The sequence below is a fragment of the Sinocyclocheilus grahami genome, unplaced genomic scaffold, assembly GCF_001515645.1.
Source record: "Sinocyclocheilus grahami isolate Dianchi unplaced genomic scaffold, SAMN03320097.WGS_v1.1 scaffold11.1, whole genome shotgun sequence".
Classification (NCBI taxonomy): Eukaryota; Metazoa; Chordata; class Actinopteri; order Cypriniformes; family Cyprinidae; genus Sinocyclocheilus; species Sinocyclocheilus grahami.
Window position 1 is genome coordinate 1,156,466 of NW_015505190.1, and position 17,368 is coordinate 1,173,833.

Here is a 17,368-nt window from a genome sequence, read left to right on the forward strand (position 1 = left end):
TTTCTTTATCAAAGCCTCAGATATCTAATCAGTTCATCAGTGAAGGAGACACTGTCTTTGCCGACAGTGACCAAACTAACATGTGCTTGCCTGCATGCATTAGCACAATGCCAATCTGTGGATGACGTCTAGATGTCTGGCAGTGCAAAACACAGCTTGTCAACACAGTCAAACTCCTTGTGTATTTGTGACAGTAATGCATTTGTCACCGTGAGCTTCAATGGGCATCCATGCCACTGCAAACACTCACAGACAAATAAATAAATAATGCTCAGATCGTACCAACAATAATAGAAACATGACTGTATGTTTACCAATGTACAAGTAGAAATTCCTTTGTGTTCTATTTACATGCATTTAGGTCAAACTGTGATCTGTGCTCTGAATTTTGTTTATTTGTGGAGGAAATCAAGATATCCAACTGAAGTGTTGTAAGTGGACTCTGCCCCTCCATGCTGGCTGGATGACGGGAGAGGTGTGTCTGGTGGAGTCTAACAGAAAGTGTATAATAATGCTGAACCAGCCACTTAGTGTAAACTAGTACACTAAGTAGTAGTTTTCTTCATGTGAAAACAGCTGCTCACCCAAGCAAATCAAAGCTCAACACAACTGATGACATTCAATTATGTACTCTAAACATATACAGTCAAAGTGTATGTGATGTGTTAAAATTTCAAAAGTACTAATAATAGCATTTAAAGAATCTTTTTAATACATTTGTTATTAGTTATTTTATGAAATAAACTTTCTTTTTCGAAATCCCCATGGAATTTGGTCAACAAAAACTAATCAACAAAAGCACCATTGTCCTTAATCTGAACAATCGATCACCTTTCCACAGTCACAGACCATCTAAATCAGAAAAATAGCTCATGTAATCCAACACAAGCATGACTCTATTTAATGCTTAGTGTTTCCTATGTTGCTATTTTTATTCACAAGCACTTAAAGAAATAGTTAACTCAAAAATGAAAATTCTGTCATAATTTACTCATCCTCATGTCATTCCAAACCTGTACTATATGACTTTTTTCTTCTGTGAAACACAAAAAGGAGATATTTTAAATAATGTACTTGTTGCACTTTTCCATAGAATTACAATTGAATTGAGTTGACATTATTATCTTATTATTTTTGGTTGATTCAACTTTTCACATATAAACATATCCTGTGGCTTAAGACCTGGTGTATTATGATACTTTTATGGAGCTGTTCCATATATTGAAGCTTGAAAGGCTCAGTCCCCATTCATTAAAATCACTTTCTCAAGTCATAACTTTTCTACTGAATATACCATGACAAAACTGTTTCTTTTTTTCCTTGTTTCTTTTTGGTGTATAAAGTAAATTGCAAAAAAAAAAAAAAAAAAATGTAATATAAAATGTTTTATAACATAAAATATTGAAAACAAAAAAGGAAAGGGGATGCTGCCATATGTATAAGACAACTATCCCCGTACACCCTCAGTTCAAAGTTCACATCCCAATCTGAACTAACTGTGGCGGCACAAAGGTCATAACTTTATAGTGCCTAATTAAAAATATGAAAAAACCCACTTTAAACTTTTCTGCCACTTTCTTTAAAAAGCCATTATTTAATGTGATATTAAATAAAGTAAACTAAAATTAATCAGTCACTGATCATCTGTGAATTATTTTGACAAATGAACTAAATAAAAAAATCGGGTTCATTTTCTGAAATACTATTATTTAAAGCTAACAGCTGATACTGAGCTAAATGCTAAATGTTACAATACCCACTGAATACACCATGACTGTGATTTCTGTGGAGATCCATTTGTATGGAGACTCGGTATCAGTAGGTTCAAAGGACAACATCATGTGACGGCAGGCTGAAGTGACAGCGGGGGGAGCGGCACTTGACAGCAGGGCACTGGATGATGGACTTTGATTTTTTTTTTCTTTGGATTATTCAACTACACACACACACACACACACACACACACACATATATATAGCCAGAGCCTGTCCTCACTAATGCTTACTGGACTAAGAAATAACTGTGGAACTTGAAGGTAATTTAAGCTCGACGGACAATAATAAATTACTAAAATACTACAAAAAAATTGCTCTGTGAAAGTATTGTCTAAATAAATATGCAATGCTTTAGGATATGTAAATGTAAATAATAATTCTTTTTTCTCTCTCTTTTTTTTTAGCAAACAACTGTGAAAATGAAATTGTATCTGGTACTTGCCTTTGTGGCATTCACAGGTAAATCATATATGGCCAAGAAGCTTTAAAAAAACTATTTATCAATTAAAATAATATTAGATCTATGCCAAGACCTGCACTGAATTTTAGTCATTTAAATATACTGAGAAACTACAAATATGACAAAATGCACATACTGCAATATTTAGCTGTTTGAGCAGATTTGGAAACTGACTGGCAGACTTAAACTTAATTATTTGTATTTTAACCAGGCTGCCAAGCCAACCTGTTTTATGCGGATGAGCCCAAGCCACAGCTGGAGCAGCTGACTGATGCTTTCTGGAGCTATGTTTCCCAGGCCACACGCACCGCAGAGGACACACTGAAAATGATCAGAGAATCTCAACTTGGTCAGGAAGTCAAGTAAGTAATGTTTAGAAATCACAGTCTGTGTTTGAAATACTAAAAGTTTTAATTGCATTAATGCAAATACACATTTCACCTTTTCACATCGCAGTACCAGACTGACCCAGAGTGCCGATATGGCCAGCGAATATGCCGTCACCCTCAAGAAACAGATGGATCCTCTGACTGAAGAGCTGATGACCAAAATCACCAAGGAGGCTGAAGTGTTGAGAGAGCGTCTGGACCAGGACCTGATCAGCGTGAGAGACAAACTGGAGCCCTATGCTGACAACCTCAAGAGCCAGATCCAGCAGAGAGTGGAGCAGCTCAGGACGGCCATGGCTCCATATGCTGACTCCCTGGATTCTGAGACCCTGAAGGCCACTCTGCTCCAGAAGAGCGAGGAGCTGAGAGGAAACCTGGAGCAGAGCGTGAAGGAGCTGCAGGCTCAGCTGGAGCCCTACACTGCTGAGATCAAGGAGAAAGTGGACCAGCGTCTGCAGGAGTTCCAGAAGACCGTGACCCCTCTGGCTGAGAATCTTCAGGCCCAGATTAGAGAGAGAGCCCAGATGGTCCAGCAGAGTCTCACACCCTACGCTGAAGACCTGAAAGAAAAGCTGGATCCCTACGCACAGGACCTGAAGGCCCAACTCACCTCCCTGTATGAGTCCTTCGTGAAGAGAAATTAGATGCTTCAAAGACCTCTTTTGTCACTAACAGAACTGTTTTTCCTTCCATCATGACTCTAAAATCCCATATCTCTCCAATAACCATGACCTAAATGAAACTACTAGGCAACAACAATATCTTTGGTCTTACATGTAGACCAAACACTAATATAGAGAAAAAGAGTGATTATTTTTGCTGAAATCCTGTTGTTTACACTTTAACCATTCATACAGATGCAGAAATGTTGCTCTTTTCTAGCTGAAGTGTATTTATTTCAATTTAGCAAGTCTTTATTATGTCTGACAGAAAATGTTGTTTCTTGCTAATGCCAAGTGTATAATTTGTCTTATTTATGCAACAATAAAACATCTGCCATTTATTAACACAATGTTTCTAACTATTTTACTTGTCCAATTGTGTCCAGCACAACTATAATGTCATATACTTATAACTTATAAAGCATATTATTGCTCTTTTGTTGGTTTTGATTGCTTCTATTTTCCTCATTTGTAAGTCGCTTTGGATAAAAGCATCTGCTAAATGACTAAATGTAAATGTATATGTATATACTTCAAAATATTAAATTTAAGTAGCCCTGAAAATGCACAAGGCCAAGTTGACATACTTTTTAATAAAAGTATCAGACAAAATATGTTATCATTTCTATAAAAATAGGGTCTAGTTATCTAACAATGAGAAGTGCTTCTAATAATAATAAAAGAGTGACTGTATGATTTGAAAAGTTGAAATGTGGCATTTGATACCAAATCTAATACACAGACAGAAATACACAATATTTCTAAAAAGTCTGTGTGTAAAAAAATCTTTAAATAAAGAAACTGACAAATCATGCAGGAATGATAAAGGTCATCTCAACTGATTTCTTTTAACACATACTAAAGATTAGATAAGGTTAAGGACTTTCCAAAGGTGGACCTGTTCCAGTCTCTTCTTGTTGAACTAACGATAGAACATGCATTGACATAATGTCTGTACTTCATTATCAGTGCTGACGCAGGTGTTTGCAGTAACTCATGGGCCTGGTGCTTTCAAGTGATGTCCAGACCTGCACATCTTGGGACAAAGAGTCTGTAGTCACAAAGTATCTAGATATAAACATCCACTGGAGATATTAAAATATATTCCCAATGCTATATAAATACAGCTATGAAACAGCAATCACCACACTTACTCTCACTCCGGACAGGGTCAATTAAATCATACTGACAAAGGTAAGAAGAGAAATTCACTGTTTATTAGATCAAAGTATATTGTATGTAAAATATGATTAAATTGTTTAAATGAAACAGATGTGTTGTTATTTTACAGGCGAAGCCAGAAAACCATGAAGGTTCTTGCGGTTCTTGTATTGGCTGTTTTTACAGGTTAGTTAGATATAACTGTAGAAATAACTTTAAAAATATAATATAATATAATATATGTAATGTAATAATCCAAACAGGATATTAAATACATTTAAATTACATTAGTGTTCACAGTGGATGAAACATAATATATCATGCTCTTGATGTGTTCAGAAAGTTGACACACGAACACATGAACACATGAATTTGTTTCACCTGATCTTAAAAAATTCTTTAATCTAGAATTGTGTGTAGACGCTTGAAAATAGTTTTGTAGGCAAATATTATGCACACATATTATGCCTATGTATGAATTCCTTGAAGGAAACATACCGGAACTCTTTCTACATTGTTTGAAGAAGCTAAATTATAAAAATACATGACTAAATGACTTTTGAATCATCTGATATGTTGAATGCCCAGGTTGCCAAGCCAATTTATCTAATGCAGAGAAGCCCAGTCCACATCTTGAACACTTAATAACTGCATTCTGGAACTACATTGCCAAAGCAGTACATCCCACTGACGAAACATCAAATGTGATAAGGACATCCCAGCTGGGACGGGAAGTCAAGTAAGCCAAATTTACCACCATTATTATTATAAGCATAATGAATTAGTAATATTTCCTGTTACCAGACATAAATTATACCTTTCTTCTCCACACTAGACTAACACAGACTCCTTCATCTGAAGATCAGATGACCAAAATCTCCAAGGAGGCTGACGTGTTGAGGGAGCGTTTGGAAAAGGACATGAACATCATAAGAGACAAACTGGAGCCCTATGCTGATAACCTCAAGAGCCAGATTCAGGAGAGAGTGGAGCAGCTCAGGACGGCCATGGGTCCATATGCTGACTCCCTGGATTCTGAGACCCTGAAGGCCACTCTGCTCCAGAAGAGCGAGGAGCTGAGAGGAAACCTGGAGCTGAGCGTGAAGGAGCTGCAGGCTCAGATGGAGCCCTACACTGCTGAACTCAAGGATAATGTGGGCCAATATCTGCAGGAAATGCAAAACTATTTTGCTGCATCACCTGAAGATCTCTAGGCCCATATTTAATCTGCAGAGTTACTTTGGTGTTCTCTTTCCTCTTTCTATGTTACATTGTGATGTTTTTAGTTTTTTTTCTTTTCTTGTTATTGCAACAATAAAACATCTGCCATCTATTATCATTTGTCACTGATACATAAGACTGCATGTCCAATTTAGAAAAACCTATGAGTTTAATAACTCTGTGCTTGCACTATTTGTTATGTCAGACTTTCGATTTTCGAATTATGCACATTAATAAATCTATGATAAAAAGAACTGTTCATTTTAGCACATCATATATTTGATTTGAGTAAGCACATTAAGTTTTCTTGAGATCCTTTAATAATTTAGACTCCATCAATATTTTAGCTAAATTTGAAACATTTTCTACAATTGCTTCATTTGAGTTTGATTTTTCACTTCAGGCTTGATTTGTGTACTCATCTCCCATGATCTCAATGTTTTGCTTCTGTGCAGGAATTCATAATAACATAAATTATGTAAAAATGTATTTAATAAATAAATAAAAGGAATACTAACCTATACGGCTGCACTAGCAGTGACAGTGCTCTCTAGTGGTGAAAAAAATGCAGTTTCATTTATAATAAAGGCAAAAACCCGATAATTGAGTCATACAAAGAAATAATGCACAACACAAAACTTAATGAGTACTGCCCTAGAGAATGACTGTGTAATAAAAAAAAAATAAAAAAAAATTGATTAAAAAAACTGATTATATTCTTTTATACAATGTATGCTGTATTTCCTGCAAACTTTATAGTTTTTCACATTTTCTACAATTGCTTCATTTGAGTTTGATTTTTCACTTCAGGCTTGATTTGTGTACTCATCTCCCATGATCTCAATGTTTTGCTTCTGTGCAGGAATTCATAATAACATAAATTATGTAAAAATGTATTTAATAAATAAATAAAAGGAATACTAACCTATACGGCTGCACTAGCAGTGACAGTGCTCTCTAGTGGTGAAAAAAATGCAGTTTCATTTATAATAAAGGCAAAAACCCGATAATTGAGTCATACAAAGAAATAATGCACAACACAAAACTTAATGAGTACTGCCCTAGAGAATGACTGTGTAATAAAAAAAAAAAATAAAAAAAATTTGATTAAAAAAACTGATTATATTCTTTTATACAATGTATGCTGTATTTCCTGCAAACTTTATAGTTTTTATTTTGGTTATTGCCAAAAAAAATGGTCAGTTAAATATTAACCAAGTTGTGTTTTTTCTTCTTCTTTGTAATACATTTTGATCTTGTTGGATCATTAAAAGCAAATATCCTCTCCAGACTTCACTTTTGGCCACTACTGTAGTTTATTATAAGTCAGCTAATGGTGAAATTGGTGGAGTTTAAACAGCTAAATATAGTTAATGAATAATTAAACAGCTTTCTGTTCTTTCAGCCCTATTATTGGTCATGACAATTCCATAGGATACTTACAGGATCAGTCTCTGGAGTCTATATCCTTTGAAACTATTTATATAGTACCTAATAAATGGCAAATTATTATCATTGTTAATAAAGTTTACTCCTAGATTTAAGGCTGAAGGAAAAGCGTAAAGCTGCCTAAATCCAGCAGAAACAGAATTGAGGTTTTGAGTGACGTGTCAGATCTTATCAGGGCATGTAGAACGTCTTTTATCATTTGCTGTTTTATTAGGTCAAATGTTCAAACTTGGGGCTCTGTCTGGTTTAAGTACTTAAGATGGATTTTAAATAATTAGATTATTCAGGATGACTTTTTTTGGGTTTTAAGATTTTTATCAGATTTTTTATATGTAGATTTCTTGTTTGTTTTTAGGCAGTGTGAAATTCTATTTTATTTTGTTTTTTAATTATTTTAATGACATCTGTGTCATGTTACATGCTAACCCTAAAATAATTTACACACTTATTTTGACCCATTAAAAATTCCATCAAGAAATGAATTACTGCTTTCAAAGACAAAGTTCCACTCTTATCATTATCTGCACTGCATTTGAGAGTCTGTGGTGGTTGAAGGTACAGTCAGGACGTTGTGATGTGGAGTAGTGACAGCAAGGCACTACCCACTGGACTTTGGGCTTCCACAACGACAACCACCTCCCTATGCGATATAAATACAGATGTGAAAGAGCCACCTTCACACGTGTTCTTCAGACAGGACAGCATCAATTAAAACACACTGACACAGGTAAGAAGACAGCCTTACTTTTCAGTCAATTCAAAACGCTGTATTTTAAACATAAATTTATGTAAAAGAGACATTGATTAAAAGTCTTTTACTTACAGACTAAAACAGAACACCATGAAGGTTCTTGTGGTGCTTGCACTTGCTGTATTTACAGGTAAAAATGTTTCTGGCTTGATACATTCACAGAGTGTACTAACAATACAATTTAATCATTCTGAAATGCTCCATCAACAGGTTGCCAGGCCAACCTCTTCTATTCTGATGAGCCCAAGCCACAGCTGGAGCAGCTGACCGATGCTTTCTGGAGCTATGTTGCGAAGGCAACACAAACCGCAGAGGAAACCGTCAAGATGATCAGGTCTTCCCAGCTGGGACAGGAAGTCAAGTAAGTCAAGAACATTTACTTGTAGGACACAGTTATTTATTGCGCACTGAGAAGAAACTCAAATGTTCTTCTTCATATCACAGTGCTAGACTGACCCAGAGTGCCGATATGGCCAGCGAATATGCTGTCACCCTCAAGAAACAGATGGATCCTCTGACTGAAGAGCTGATGACCAAAATCACCAAGGAGGCTGAAGTGTTGAGGGAGCGTCTGGGCCAGGACTTGATCAACGTAAGAGACAAACTGGAGCCCTATGCTGACAACCTCAAGAGCCAGATCCAGCAGAGAGTGGAGCAGCTCAGGACGGCCATGGGTCCATATGCTGACTCCCTGGATTCTGAGACCCTGAAGGCCACTCTGCTCCAGAAGAGCGAGGAGCTGAGAGGAAACATGGAGCAGAGCGTGAAGGAGCTGCAGGCTCAGATGGAGCCCTACACTGCTGAGATCAAGGAGAAAGTGGATCAACATCTGCAGGAGTTCCAGAAGACCATTACCCCCCTGACTGAAGACCTCCAGGCCCAGATTAGAGAGAGAGCCAAGATGGTCCAGCAGAGTCTCACACCCTACGCTGAAGACCTGAAGGAAAAGCTGGATCCCTACGCACAGGACCTGCAGGCCCAGCTCACCTCCCTGTACGAGTCCTTCGTCAAGAGAAATTAGATGCTTCAAAGACCTCTTTTGTCACTAACAGAACTACAGAACTACTCATGAACTTCAAAATTTGACATATTTGATCTGTTGTCCTCCCTTTATACATCCTACCATGCTCTACACTAAAGCCAAAAGCAAAACATTCGATAAAGTCTCATTAATTAAAATGTGCAGTATCCAATGTCCTTTACATATGTAAATTCTCTTTTTTTCTGTTTAAAGGTGGATATTTATTTAGTAAAAATAAGAAACATTATTTTTGAGGAAAATGTGTGATATTCCTATATTCCTGTTTGTAAGTTTACAAATGCCACATTTGATCTCATTTTAATGATGAATAAAATATTATTTATTAACAGAATGGTGTTTTTTTAAAAAAAGATTTATGTGAGACACACCCATAATTAAGAAATCAAACAATCCATGATAAGGAAAATGTACACTACCGTTCAAAAGTTTGGGATCAGTAAGATTTTTAGTATTTTTTTACCGAAGTTTCTTGTGCTCATCAAGGCTGTATTTATTTGATCAAAAATACAGAAAAAACTGTTATTTTGTGAAATAATATTGCAATTTAAAATAACAGTTTCTATTTTAATATATTTTAAAATATAATTTATTCCTGTGATGCAATGCTGAATTTTCAGCATCATTACTCCAGTCTTCAGTGTCACATGATCCTTCAGAAATCATTCTAATATGCGGATTTATTATCAATGTTGTAAACAGTTGTGCTGCTTCATGTTTTTCAGGATTCATTTATGAATATATAATTTAAAAAAATAGCATTTATTCAAAATGGAAATCTTGTGTTACAATATACACTACCGTTCAAAAGTTTGGAGTCAGTAAATTGTTTTCTTACTTTTTTTTTTAAAGTAATGAATACTTTTATTCAGCAAGGATGTGTTAAATGGATAAAGTGATAGTAAACACTAATATTGTTAGAAAATATTTTAATTTTAAATAAATGCTGTTCTTTTTAACTTTTGATTCATAAAAGAATCCAGAAAAAAGAATCAGTTTCCAAAAAAACAACAACAACAAAAAAACAGCTTAACTGTTTCCAGCACTGATAATAAATCAGCATGTTATAATGATTTCTGAAGGATCATGCGACACCGAAGACTGGAGTAATGATGCTGAAAATTCAGCTTTGTCACAGAAATAAATTATATTTTAAAGTATATTAAAACAGAAAACCAATATTAGAAATTGAAATAATATCTCACAATATTACAGTTTTTTTTCTGTATTTTTGATCAAATAAATACAGCCTTGATGAGCACAAGAGACTCCATTAAAAACATTAAAAATCTTACTGATCCCAAACTTTTGAACGGCAGTGCATATCAAACATTTTATTTTATTTTATTTTTTCGGTAGGCAATAACTGACAACTGTGCCCTAAATTAAACACAACATTAATGTTATTACTTAATAAGTGTTTTAAAAAATCATAGTCCTCTGCTAATGTAAACAATAAATTGACCCTCAAATGTAAACATGATTATTTTCTGCCAAAATACCATAATTATTGTTGTGATGATGATCAGAGACTGCCCTATATTTGTTCTTAAGTGACCATTGCTTTTAGCTACGCTGGAAACGTGATGATCTGTTGTGACAAAAAGTCCCAATCTTGGAAATTTTGTTATGGAGTAATCATGACAGTCAGGCACTACCCACTGAACTTTGGGTTTTCATTGCGACAACCATTTCTCTGTGGTATATAAATGGAGATATGCAGCCAATACCTCCACAATACAACTTCAGACTGGACAGCGTGAATTTAAACACACTGATAGGTAATTATCAGAAGACACAAAAAATATTTAAATATATTTGTATTGTATTATTATTTATTTTATTGTATATTTAAATGTATTATTATTATTACTATTATATTAATTGTATATCATTTTAATCAATACACACTGACTCAGATCTATTTTTCTTACAGGCCAAAATAATGGAAATAATGAAGATACTCCTGGTCATTGCATTGGTTGTGTGTACAGGTTAGACATATTACAAAACAGATTAAGCAAATATTATCACGATGTTACTGAAAATATCTTTATGGTCGGTCACTATTCATATTACTTATTTTATGGATGGCAGAATATATGCCATGCTTTAAGCTAACAGAAATATTTGTACAAGGCATAATAAAACATGATATTACTTGAACATATATCTGCAGGTTGCCAAGCCAACCTATTCTATGCAGATGAGCCTAAGCCACAGCTGGAGCAGTTGACTGATGCATTCAGGAGCTATTTTGAACGAGCCAAGAGTAGGACTTCCCAACTGGGACAAGAAATCAAGTAAGTTGAGGAAACAGTTGCTATAGTAATAACTTCCTTCAGCCTTTTTAGTGATGGACTAACAGAAAATGTTGATATGGCCAGCCAGTACACCACAAAACTAAAGGAACAGATGGATCCTCTGGCTAAAGATCTGATGACCAAAATCACCGAAGGTGCTGACATGCTGAGAAAGCGTATAGAGGTGGAAGTGAGCACTGTGAGATGCGCACTGAAGCCCTACATTGAATATGTCACCAGTCCATTTGAGAAGGGTGCGGAATACATAAGAGAATCCCTGGATTTTGAGGACCTGAAGGCCACTGTGCTCCAGAAGAGTGAGGAGCTGAGAGAGAGCCTGGAGCAAGGCGTGAAGGAGCTGCAAGCTAAGCTGGACCCTTCTACCTGAGGGGAATGCTGGATCACTAAACTAGTGAACCAACCCAAACAAGACCACCTAAATATTCTAATAATTTGATTTGTTTTATTATCAACATGACTGTTTTTCTATGAAATAACATTTTGATTCCAAAATCAAAGATAGAGCGGTCATGCTTTCATACAACACAAAGCACTCAAACAGGCCAAAATGTACAGATTTCTGTCAATTAGAGCTAGTAGGCAAATATACGTGTAAAACATTTTAATATAGCCTTTATATTTATTTTTGAATCATCTGCATTGTCAGTTGCATTGATTATCCTTTCATGTTATATACATAGAGTTGTAGAAAATTTGTATTTGTTTTAGAAAGTAATGACAAAATATTTTTTAAAGAGCTATTAATTTTCCTCATGCAACTATGAAACACTGTTGTTTTAATACAATGTCTTTTCTAAACTGTAGAAGATGTGCTATATATTCATATTTGCAAGCCCAAATAAATTTTATTAAAAAAAACTAATGCTTCCATATTACAGATTTTCTGAATTGCTAAAACACTAAACCCCAATCTCTGAACCAAATTCTCACTAGCTTAAACCAATTTGTCGAATAAAGCACTCTTTCTGCTAAACCTTAAACACGTTCAGGCAGTTAGGCTCATGTACTCTTTTTGCAAAGCTCTAAACACATTCTCATTCACTTAAACACTTATCACACTGTGATGCATTTGTGCTGCAAAATGCTAAACACAAGCGGCAAAAGTTAAACACAGCTAAAGCACATGTTGTCATCATTTACACACAATTCAAAATTGTTCACAATTGTTTCTAATGATACACTCATCTCCCGGAAATCCTGTATAATTCAACCAATCCGATGACGACTTCAAAATATTTGTGCTCTGTAGACGTTCAGCCAATGTATAACCTACATATCTATGCATTCTAAGCGTAAAAGTTCTTCTCAAACTCCTTTGTGAGCAGCCATCAGTTAAATTTAGGCTATAATTTAACATATTTAATTTAACAGCAATTCTTTCTTTAGTTGTTATTCATATTAAACCTCGCAAGTAGTTTGATGAATAGTTTTGATACAGTTGTTACAAAAACGTTGAAGCTGTTTTATGAAGACAATTGACAATTTATATTAATGCTAACAACAATCATTAATAATAATAGCCGTTTGACTTAAACATATCCTTTATCAGAAATTCCTAGAATATAATATCTGTTTCTATAATTTATATCTCTTATTTTATTTATTATTAAATTATTTATTATATTTATTATCAAAAATATTAGAATCAACTTAATCAACGTATCTTTAGCAGTCTGCTAAATTGCTAACATGACAGACACTGCTGTGTTGCCTTTTTATGTAATTTTTGATAGGAGCATCATACATTTAAATGTAGGCCTTTTAAAGTACAGTGTTTGTGGTAACACTTTACAGTAAGGGTACATGAATTACCATGAATTCATGCATAAATTAATGTGTGAATTATGCATTACTTCATGCATTAATATCTCATGAATTATCAGGTACTAACATGAGTTCAAAGTCTTTCATTCATGACTTCATGGATGAACAACACCTTAATTAAGACATTAAGTAAGGTGAGTACATCTTCATGATTTATGATTTTTACGCATAATGCATTGTGCAAAAAAGCACAAAGGTGATCCTGTAGAGTTTTGGAACTGAGTTTTATGGACAGATGAGACAAAGATGAACCTTTCTCTAAGTGACGATGGTTTCAAGAAATGTGTTTTAGCAATTCAGAAAAACTGTAAGGTGACTATATCTGGTGACCAAGTCTAAAAAGATAACTGAAATATACTTAGAACATGACAATAAACATTACAAACTTTCACTGATAAACTTGACCTATTTAGTAAAACTTACAGGCACCATTAAGCAATCTTTGTGTATATATATATATATATATATGACATCCATACATTCATACATCCACTTTGAGGAATAAATTGTATATGGTAAATTATACATACAGTATTCAACCAAGTAATATGTGTCTTCTGATGAGTTTACAAGTATTATGGCTTACTTATAATATTTGTTTTAGTGAACAAACACTATTTCTGAAAACAACTCCTTATTCTGTGCCACATCAGACTGATATAAGGTCTTTAATTTAGCCAAAAAGGAATGAACCTTCACTTACCTAACTTCAAAGTTTATCCCTGAAAATCAACTCTAATTCTTGTCAAAATGACAAATGTTAACTTCAGCATGGAAATGAAGAGTATCACTACATTTGTGCTCCCCTTTGCCTAAAAAATGTAAGTTCCTTAAAAAAACATTTTTAAAATGCTAAGAAGGTCAGACATTCATCAGCAGCAATAGTTTAGTTCTAGGTCTAGGCCATGAGAAATCAATGCCCACAGGGTGAGTCACATTACAAGAAGTGAAGGACACTCCTCCAGAAAATAATTACCCTCTGTTATACAATGAGGGTACATGAATTACCATGAATTCATGCATAAATTAATGTGTGAATTATGCATTACTTCATGCATTAATATCTCATGAATTATCAGGTACTAACATGAGTTCAAAGTCTTTCATTCATGACTTCATGGATGAACAACACCTTAATTAAGACATTAAGTAAGGTGAGTACATCTTCATGATTTATGATTTTTACGCATAATGCATTGTGCAAAAAAGCACAAAGGTGATCCTGTAGAGTTTTGGAACTGAGTTTTATGGACAGATGAGACAAAGATGAACCTTTCTCTAAGTGACGGGAAAGCAAAAGTGTGGAGAAAAAAGGGAACTGCAAATGATCCTAAGCCTCATCTGTAAAGCATGGTGGAGGTGGTGTCATGGTATGGACATGTCTCTGGAACAGGCCCTTTCAATTTTAATGATGACTTAATGTATGATGACAGTAGCAGAATGAATTCGGAAGGGTATAAAACCATCTTGGCTACCAATATTCAAGAAAATGCCACCCGACTCATCAGAAAGTGCTTCATATTGTATCAGGACAATGACCCAAAACACCTTGCCAGTTCAGTCAAGGAGTTTATCAGGGCAAAGAAATGGAAAGTCTTAGATTTCCCAAATCAATCTCGAGATTTAAATCTGACTGAACATGAATTTCACCAGCTGAAGAGAAGACTAAAGGCAGAAACTCCCCCAAACGCAAGCAACAGTTGGAAATGGCTGCATTAAAGGCTGGGAAAAGCATTTAAAAGGATGAGACCAAGAGTCTGGTGATGTCTATGGGTTGCAGACTCACTGCTGTGATTGCACGAAAGGGATCTGCAACTAAATAATAGCTTTTAATCTTTTACTGTAAAAAAAAAAGAAAAAAGTTGACTCTATATATATATTTCAACTGTCCAGTTATTTGGTTATAGGCCTAGGTCACCTTTTTTGGTGCTGTCCCAAAAAAGACTGAGAACCATTGGTTTAGAAGATGAACTGCTGATTTGCACATCTCAGCAAATCATTGGTGAAAACTAATTAATAATGGAAAAACATACAACATTTTTACTGTTAGAGTCAGTGTCAATGGTAAATTAAACATATTCAACTTATAGTCTATATCTATATAGAATTTTTGTCTTCTGAGTTTACAAGTATTATGGCTTACTCTACTTACCATATTTGTTTTAGTGAACTTTATTTATAATATTTGTTTTAGTAAACAAACACAATTTCTGAAATCAACTCCTTATTCTGTTCCACATCAGACTTTTATTTAGCCAAAAAAGGAATGATCCTTCACTTAAAATCAACTCAAATTCTTGTCAAAATGACAAACGTTAACTTATGAAAATTAAGTGTATCACTACATTGTGCTCCCTTTTACCTAAAAAAATGTAAGTTCCTTAATAAAAGCAATTTTAAAAAATGTTATGAAGGTCAGACATCCATCAGCAGCAGAATTTTGGTTCTAGGTCAAGCAGCTGCCCTTATCTCTAGGGGTTTAGCAGACATGTGTAACCTGGACCAAGTGTTGCGTGCATGATCCCTGACTGTGATGATATTTCCTTTTAAGAATTACTTGAGGTCAATTTTTAACACTGGATAGGTTAGTTAAAAAAATAATCTGAAAAGACCTACTGCAAACTTTTAAGATATAAGGGTAGGATATATCAGACTTCTTAGAGTGAATTTATAGCGCTCATAGATTCATCTAGGATCAAAAACACATATCTATTTGAGTGATGTGTCAAATCTTATCAAGAAGTGAACAAAGTCTGGTGTCATTTGTTACTGTTATTAGTTCAAAGGTTCAAAATCAGTGTCTGGTTTCATAGATCAAGTACCTCAGATCGACAATTTCATAAAGGGCAGTAGTCAAAATGTCTTAATAATAAAAGTTAAAAGGAGATCGGCTTGGTCTTGAATCCCCTGTTATTATTTAACTCACTCCCATGATTATGAGTCTACAGAAACACTTTAGGACAGACTATCATCTCTTTATTTCTATCACACTGAAGACAATTCTTTTACTTAGAGAATTTACTAAATAGTCTTATTATCTAAAAATATTTATATTGGAATGTAGTTGTACAGTTTATTGTCCAAGAGTTATCAGTCCGTATTGAATTCAGGAATCTTTAGTGATAATATGGTACAGTCAGGACGTTGTGATGTGGAGTACCCACTGGACTTTGGGTTTCCACTATGACAACCACCTCCCCATGCGATATAAATACAGATGTGAAACAGCCACATTCACACTTGTTCTTCAGACAGGACAGCGTCAATTCAAACACACTGACACAGGTAAGAAAACAGCCTTACGTTTCATCATGAATTCATGAATCATGATTTCCTAATGAAAACCAGATATGTTGATGAAAAATGTATTTTACTTACAGACTCAAAGTAAAAACCATGAAGGTTCTTGTGGTGTTCGCACTTGCTGTATTTACAGGTAATATTTTCAGATAAAATCATGATATACAAATGTCTTATTAAATATGTTATTGGCTGGATAAATTCATATTCAAATTAACATTTGGTATTGACCTGCTTTGTTCTATCAACAGGTTGCCAGGCCAACCTCTTCTATTCTGATGAGTCCAAGCCACAGCTGGAGCAGCTGACCGATGCTTTCTGGAGCTATGTTGCGAAGGCAACACAAACCGCAGAGGAAACCGTCAAGATGATCAGGTCTTCCCAGCTGGGACAGGAAGTCAAGTAAGTCAAGAACATTTACTTGCAGGACACAGTTATTTCTTGCGCACTGAGAAGAAACTCAAATGTTCTTCTTCATATCACAGTGCCAGACTGACCCAGAGTGCCGATATGGCCAGCGAATATGCCGTCACCCTCAAGAAACAGATGGATCCTCTGACTGAAGAGCTGATGACCAAAATCACCAAGGAGGCTGAAGTGTTGAGAGAGCGTCTGGGCCAGGACCTGATCAGTGTGAGAGACAAACTGGAGCCCTATGCTGACAACCTCAAGAGCCAGATCCAGCAGAGAGTGGAGCAGCTCAGGACGGCCATGGGTCCATATGCTGACTCCCTGGATTCTGAGACCCTGAAGGCCACTCTGCTCCAGAAGAGCGAGGAGCTGAGAGGAAACCTGGAGCAGAGCATGAAGGAGCTGCAGGCTCAGATGGAGCCCTACACTGCTGAGATCAAGGAGAAAGTGGATCAACATCTGCAGGAGTTCCAGAAGACCGTTACCCCCCTGACTGAGGACCTCCAGACCCAGATTAGAGAGAGAGCCCAGATGGTCCAGCAGAGTCTCACACCCTACGCTGAAGACCTGAAGGAAAAGCTGGACCCCTACGCACAGGACCT

At 35.5% G+C, this 17,368-nt stretch overlaps 5 protein-coding genes across 5 annotated transcripts; all 5 read left to right on the forward strand.

Annotated features, from left to right (window-relative positions):
• Window positions 1–1,967: 1,967 nt before the first annotated feature.
• On the forward strand, window positions 1,968–3,405 carry LOC107596479 (apolipoprotein A-I-like). The gene is made up of 4 exons (XM_016287229.1): window positions 1,968–2,035; window positions 2,180–2,234; window positions 2,447–2,597; window positions 2,692–3,405. The coding sequence occupies exons 2-4, from the start codon at window positions 2,195–2,197 to the stop codon at window positions 3,266–3,268; spliced, it is 768 nt and encodes a 255-aa protein (XP_016142715.1). The 5' UTR covers window positions 1,968–2,035; window positions 2,180–2,194; the 3' UTR covers window positions 3,269–3,405.
• A 945-nt stretch (window positions 3,406–4,350) lies between these two features.
• LOC107596489 (apolipoprotein Eb-like) lies at window positions 4,351–5,769 on the forward strand. The gene is made up of 4 exons (XM_016287239.1): window positions 4,351–4,480; window positions 4,578–4,633; window positions 5,036–5,186; window positions 5,283–5,769. Exons 2-4 carry the CDS (start codon window positions 4,594–4,596, stop codon window positions 5,659–5,661), a joined length of 570 nt encoding a protein of 189 aa, XP_016142725.1. The 5' UTR covers window positions 4,351–4,480; window positions 4,578–4,593; the 3' UTR covers window positions 5,662–5,769.
• A 1,998-nt stretch (window positions 5,770–7,767) lies between these two features.
• On the forward strand, window positions 7,768–9,206 carry LOC107596500 (apolipoprotein A-I-like). Its single transcript, XM_016287249.1, has 4 exons — window positions 7,768–7,844; window positions 7,943–7,998; window positions 8,079–8,229; window positions 8,313–9,206. Exons 2-4 carry the CDS (start codon window positions 7,959–7,961, stop codon window positions 8,887–8,889), a joined length of 768 nt encoding a protein of 255 aa, XP_016142735.1. The 5' UTR covers window positions 7,768–7,844; window positions 7,943–7,958; the 3' UTR covers window positions 8,890–9,206.
• A 1,420-nt stretch (window positions 9,207–10,626) lies between these two features.
• On the forward strand, window positions 10,627–11,751 carry LOC107595122 (apolipoprotein A-I-like). The gene is made up of 4 exons (XM_016285439.1): window positions 10,627–10,688; window positions 10,844–10,901; window positions 11,087–11,210; window positions 11,295–11,751. The coding sequence occupies exons 2-4, from the start codon at window positions 10,853–10,855 to the stop codon at window positions 11,596–11,598; spliced, it is 477 nt and encodes a 158-aa protein (XP_016140925.1). The 5' UTR covers window positions 10,627–10,688; window positions 10,844–10,852; the 3' UTR covers window positions 11,599–11,751.
• Window positions 11,752–16,282: 4,531 nt separating this feature from the next.
• LOC107596180 (apolipoprotein A-IV-like) lies at window positions 16,283–17,366 on the forward strand (the record flags this gene model as incomplete). Its single annotated transcript, XM_016286864.1, has 4 exons — window positions 16,283–16,340; window positions 16,436–16,491; window positions 16,607–16,757; window positions 16,841–17,366. Coding segments are annotated over exons 2-4 (717 nt in total), but the record flags the coding sequence as incomplete, so codon positions are not given.
• Window positions 17,367–17,368: the final 2 nt, after the last annotated feature.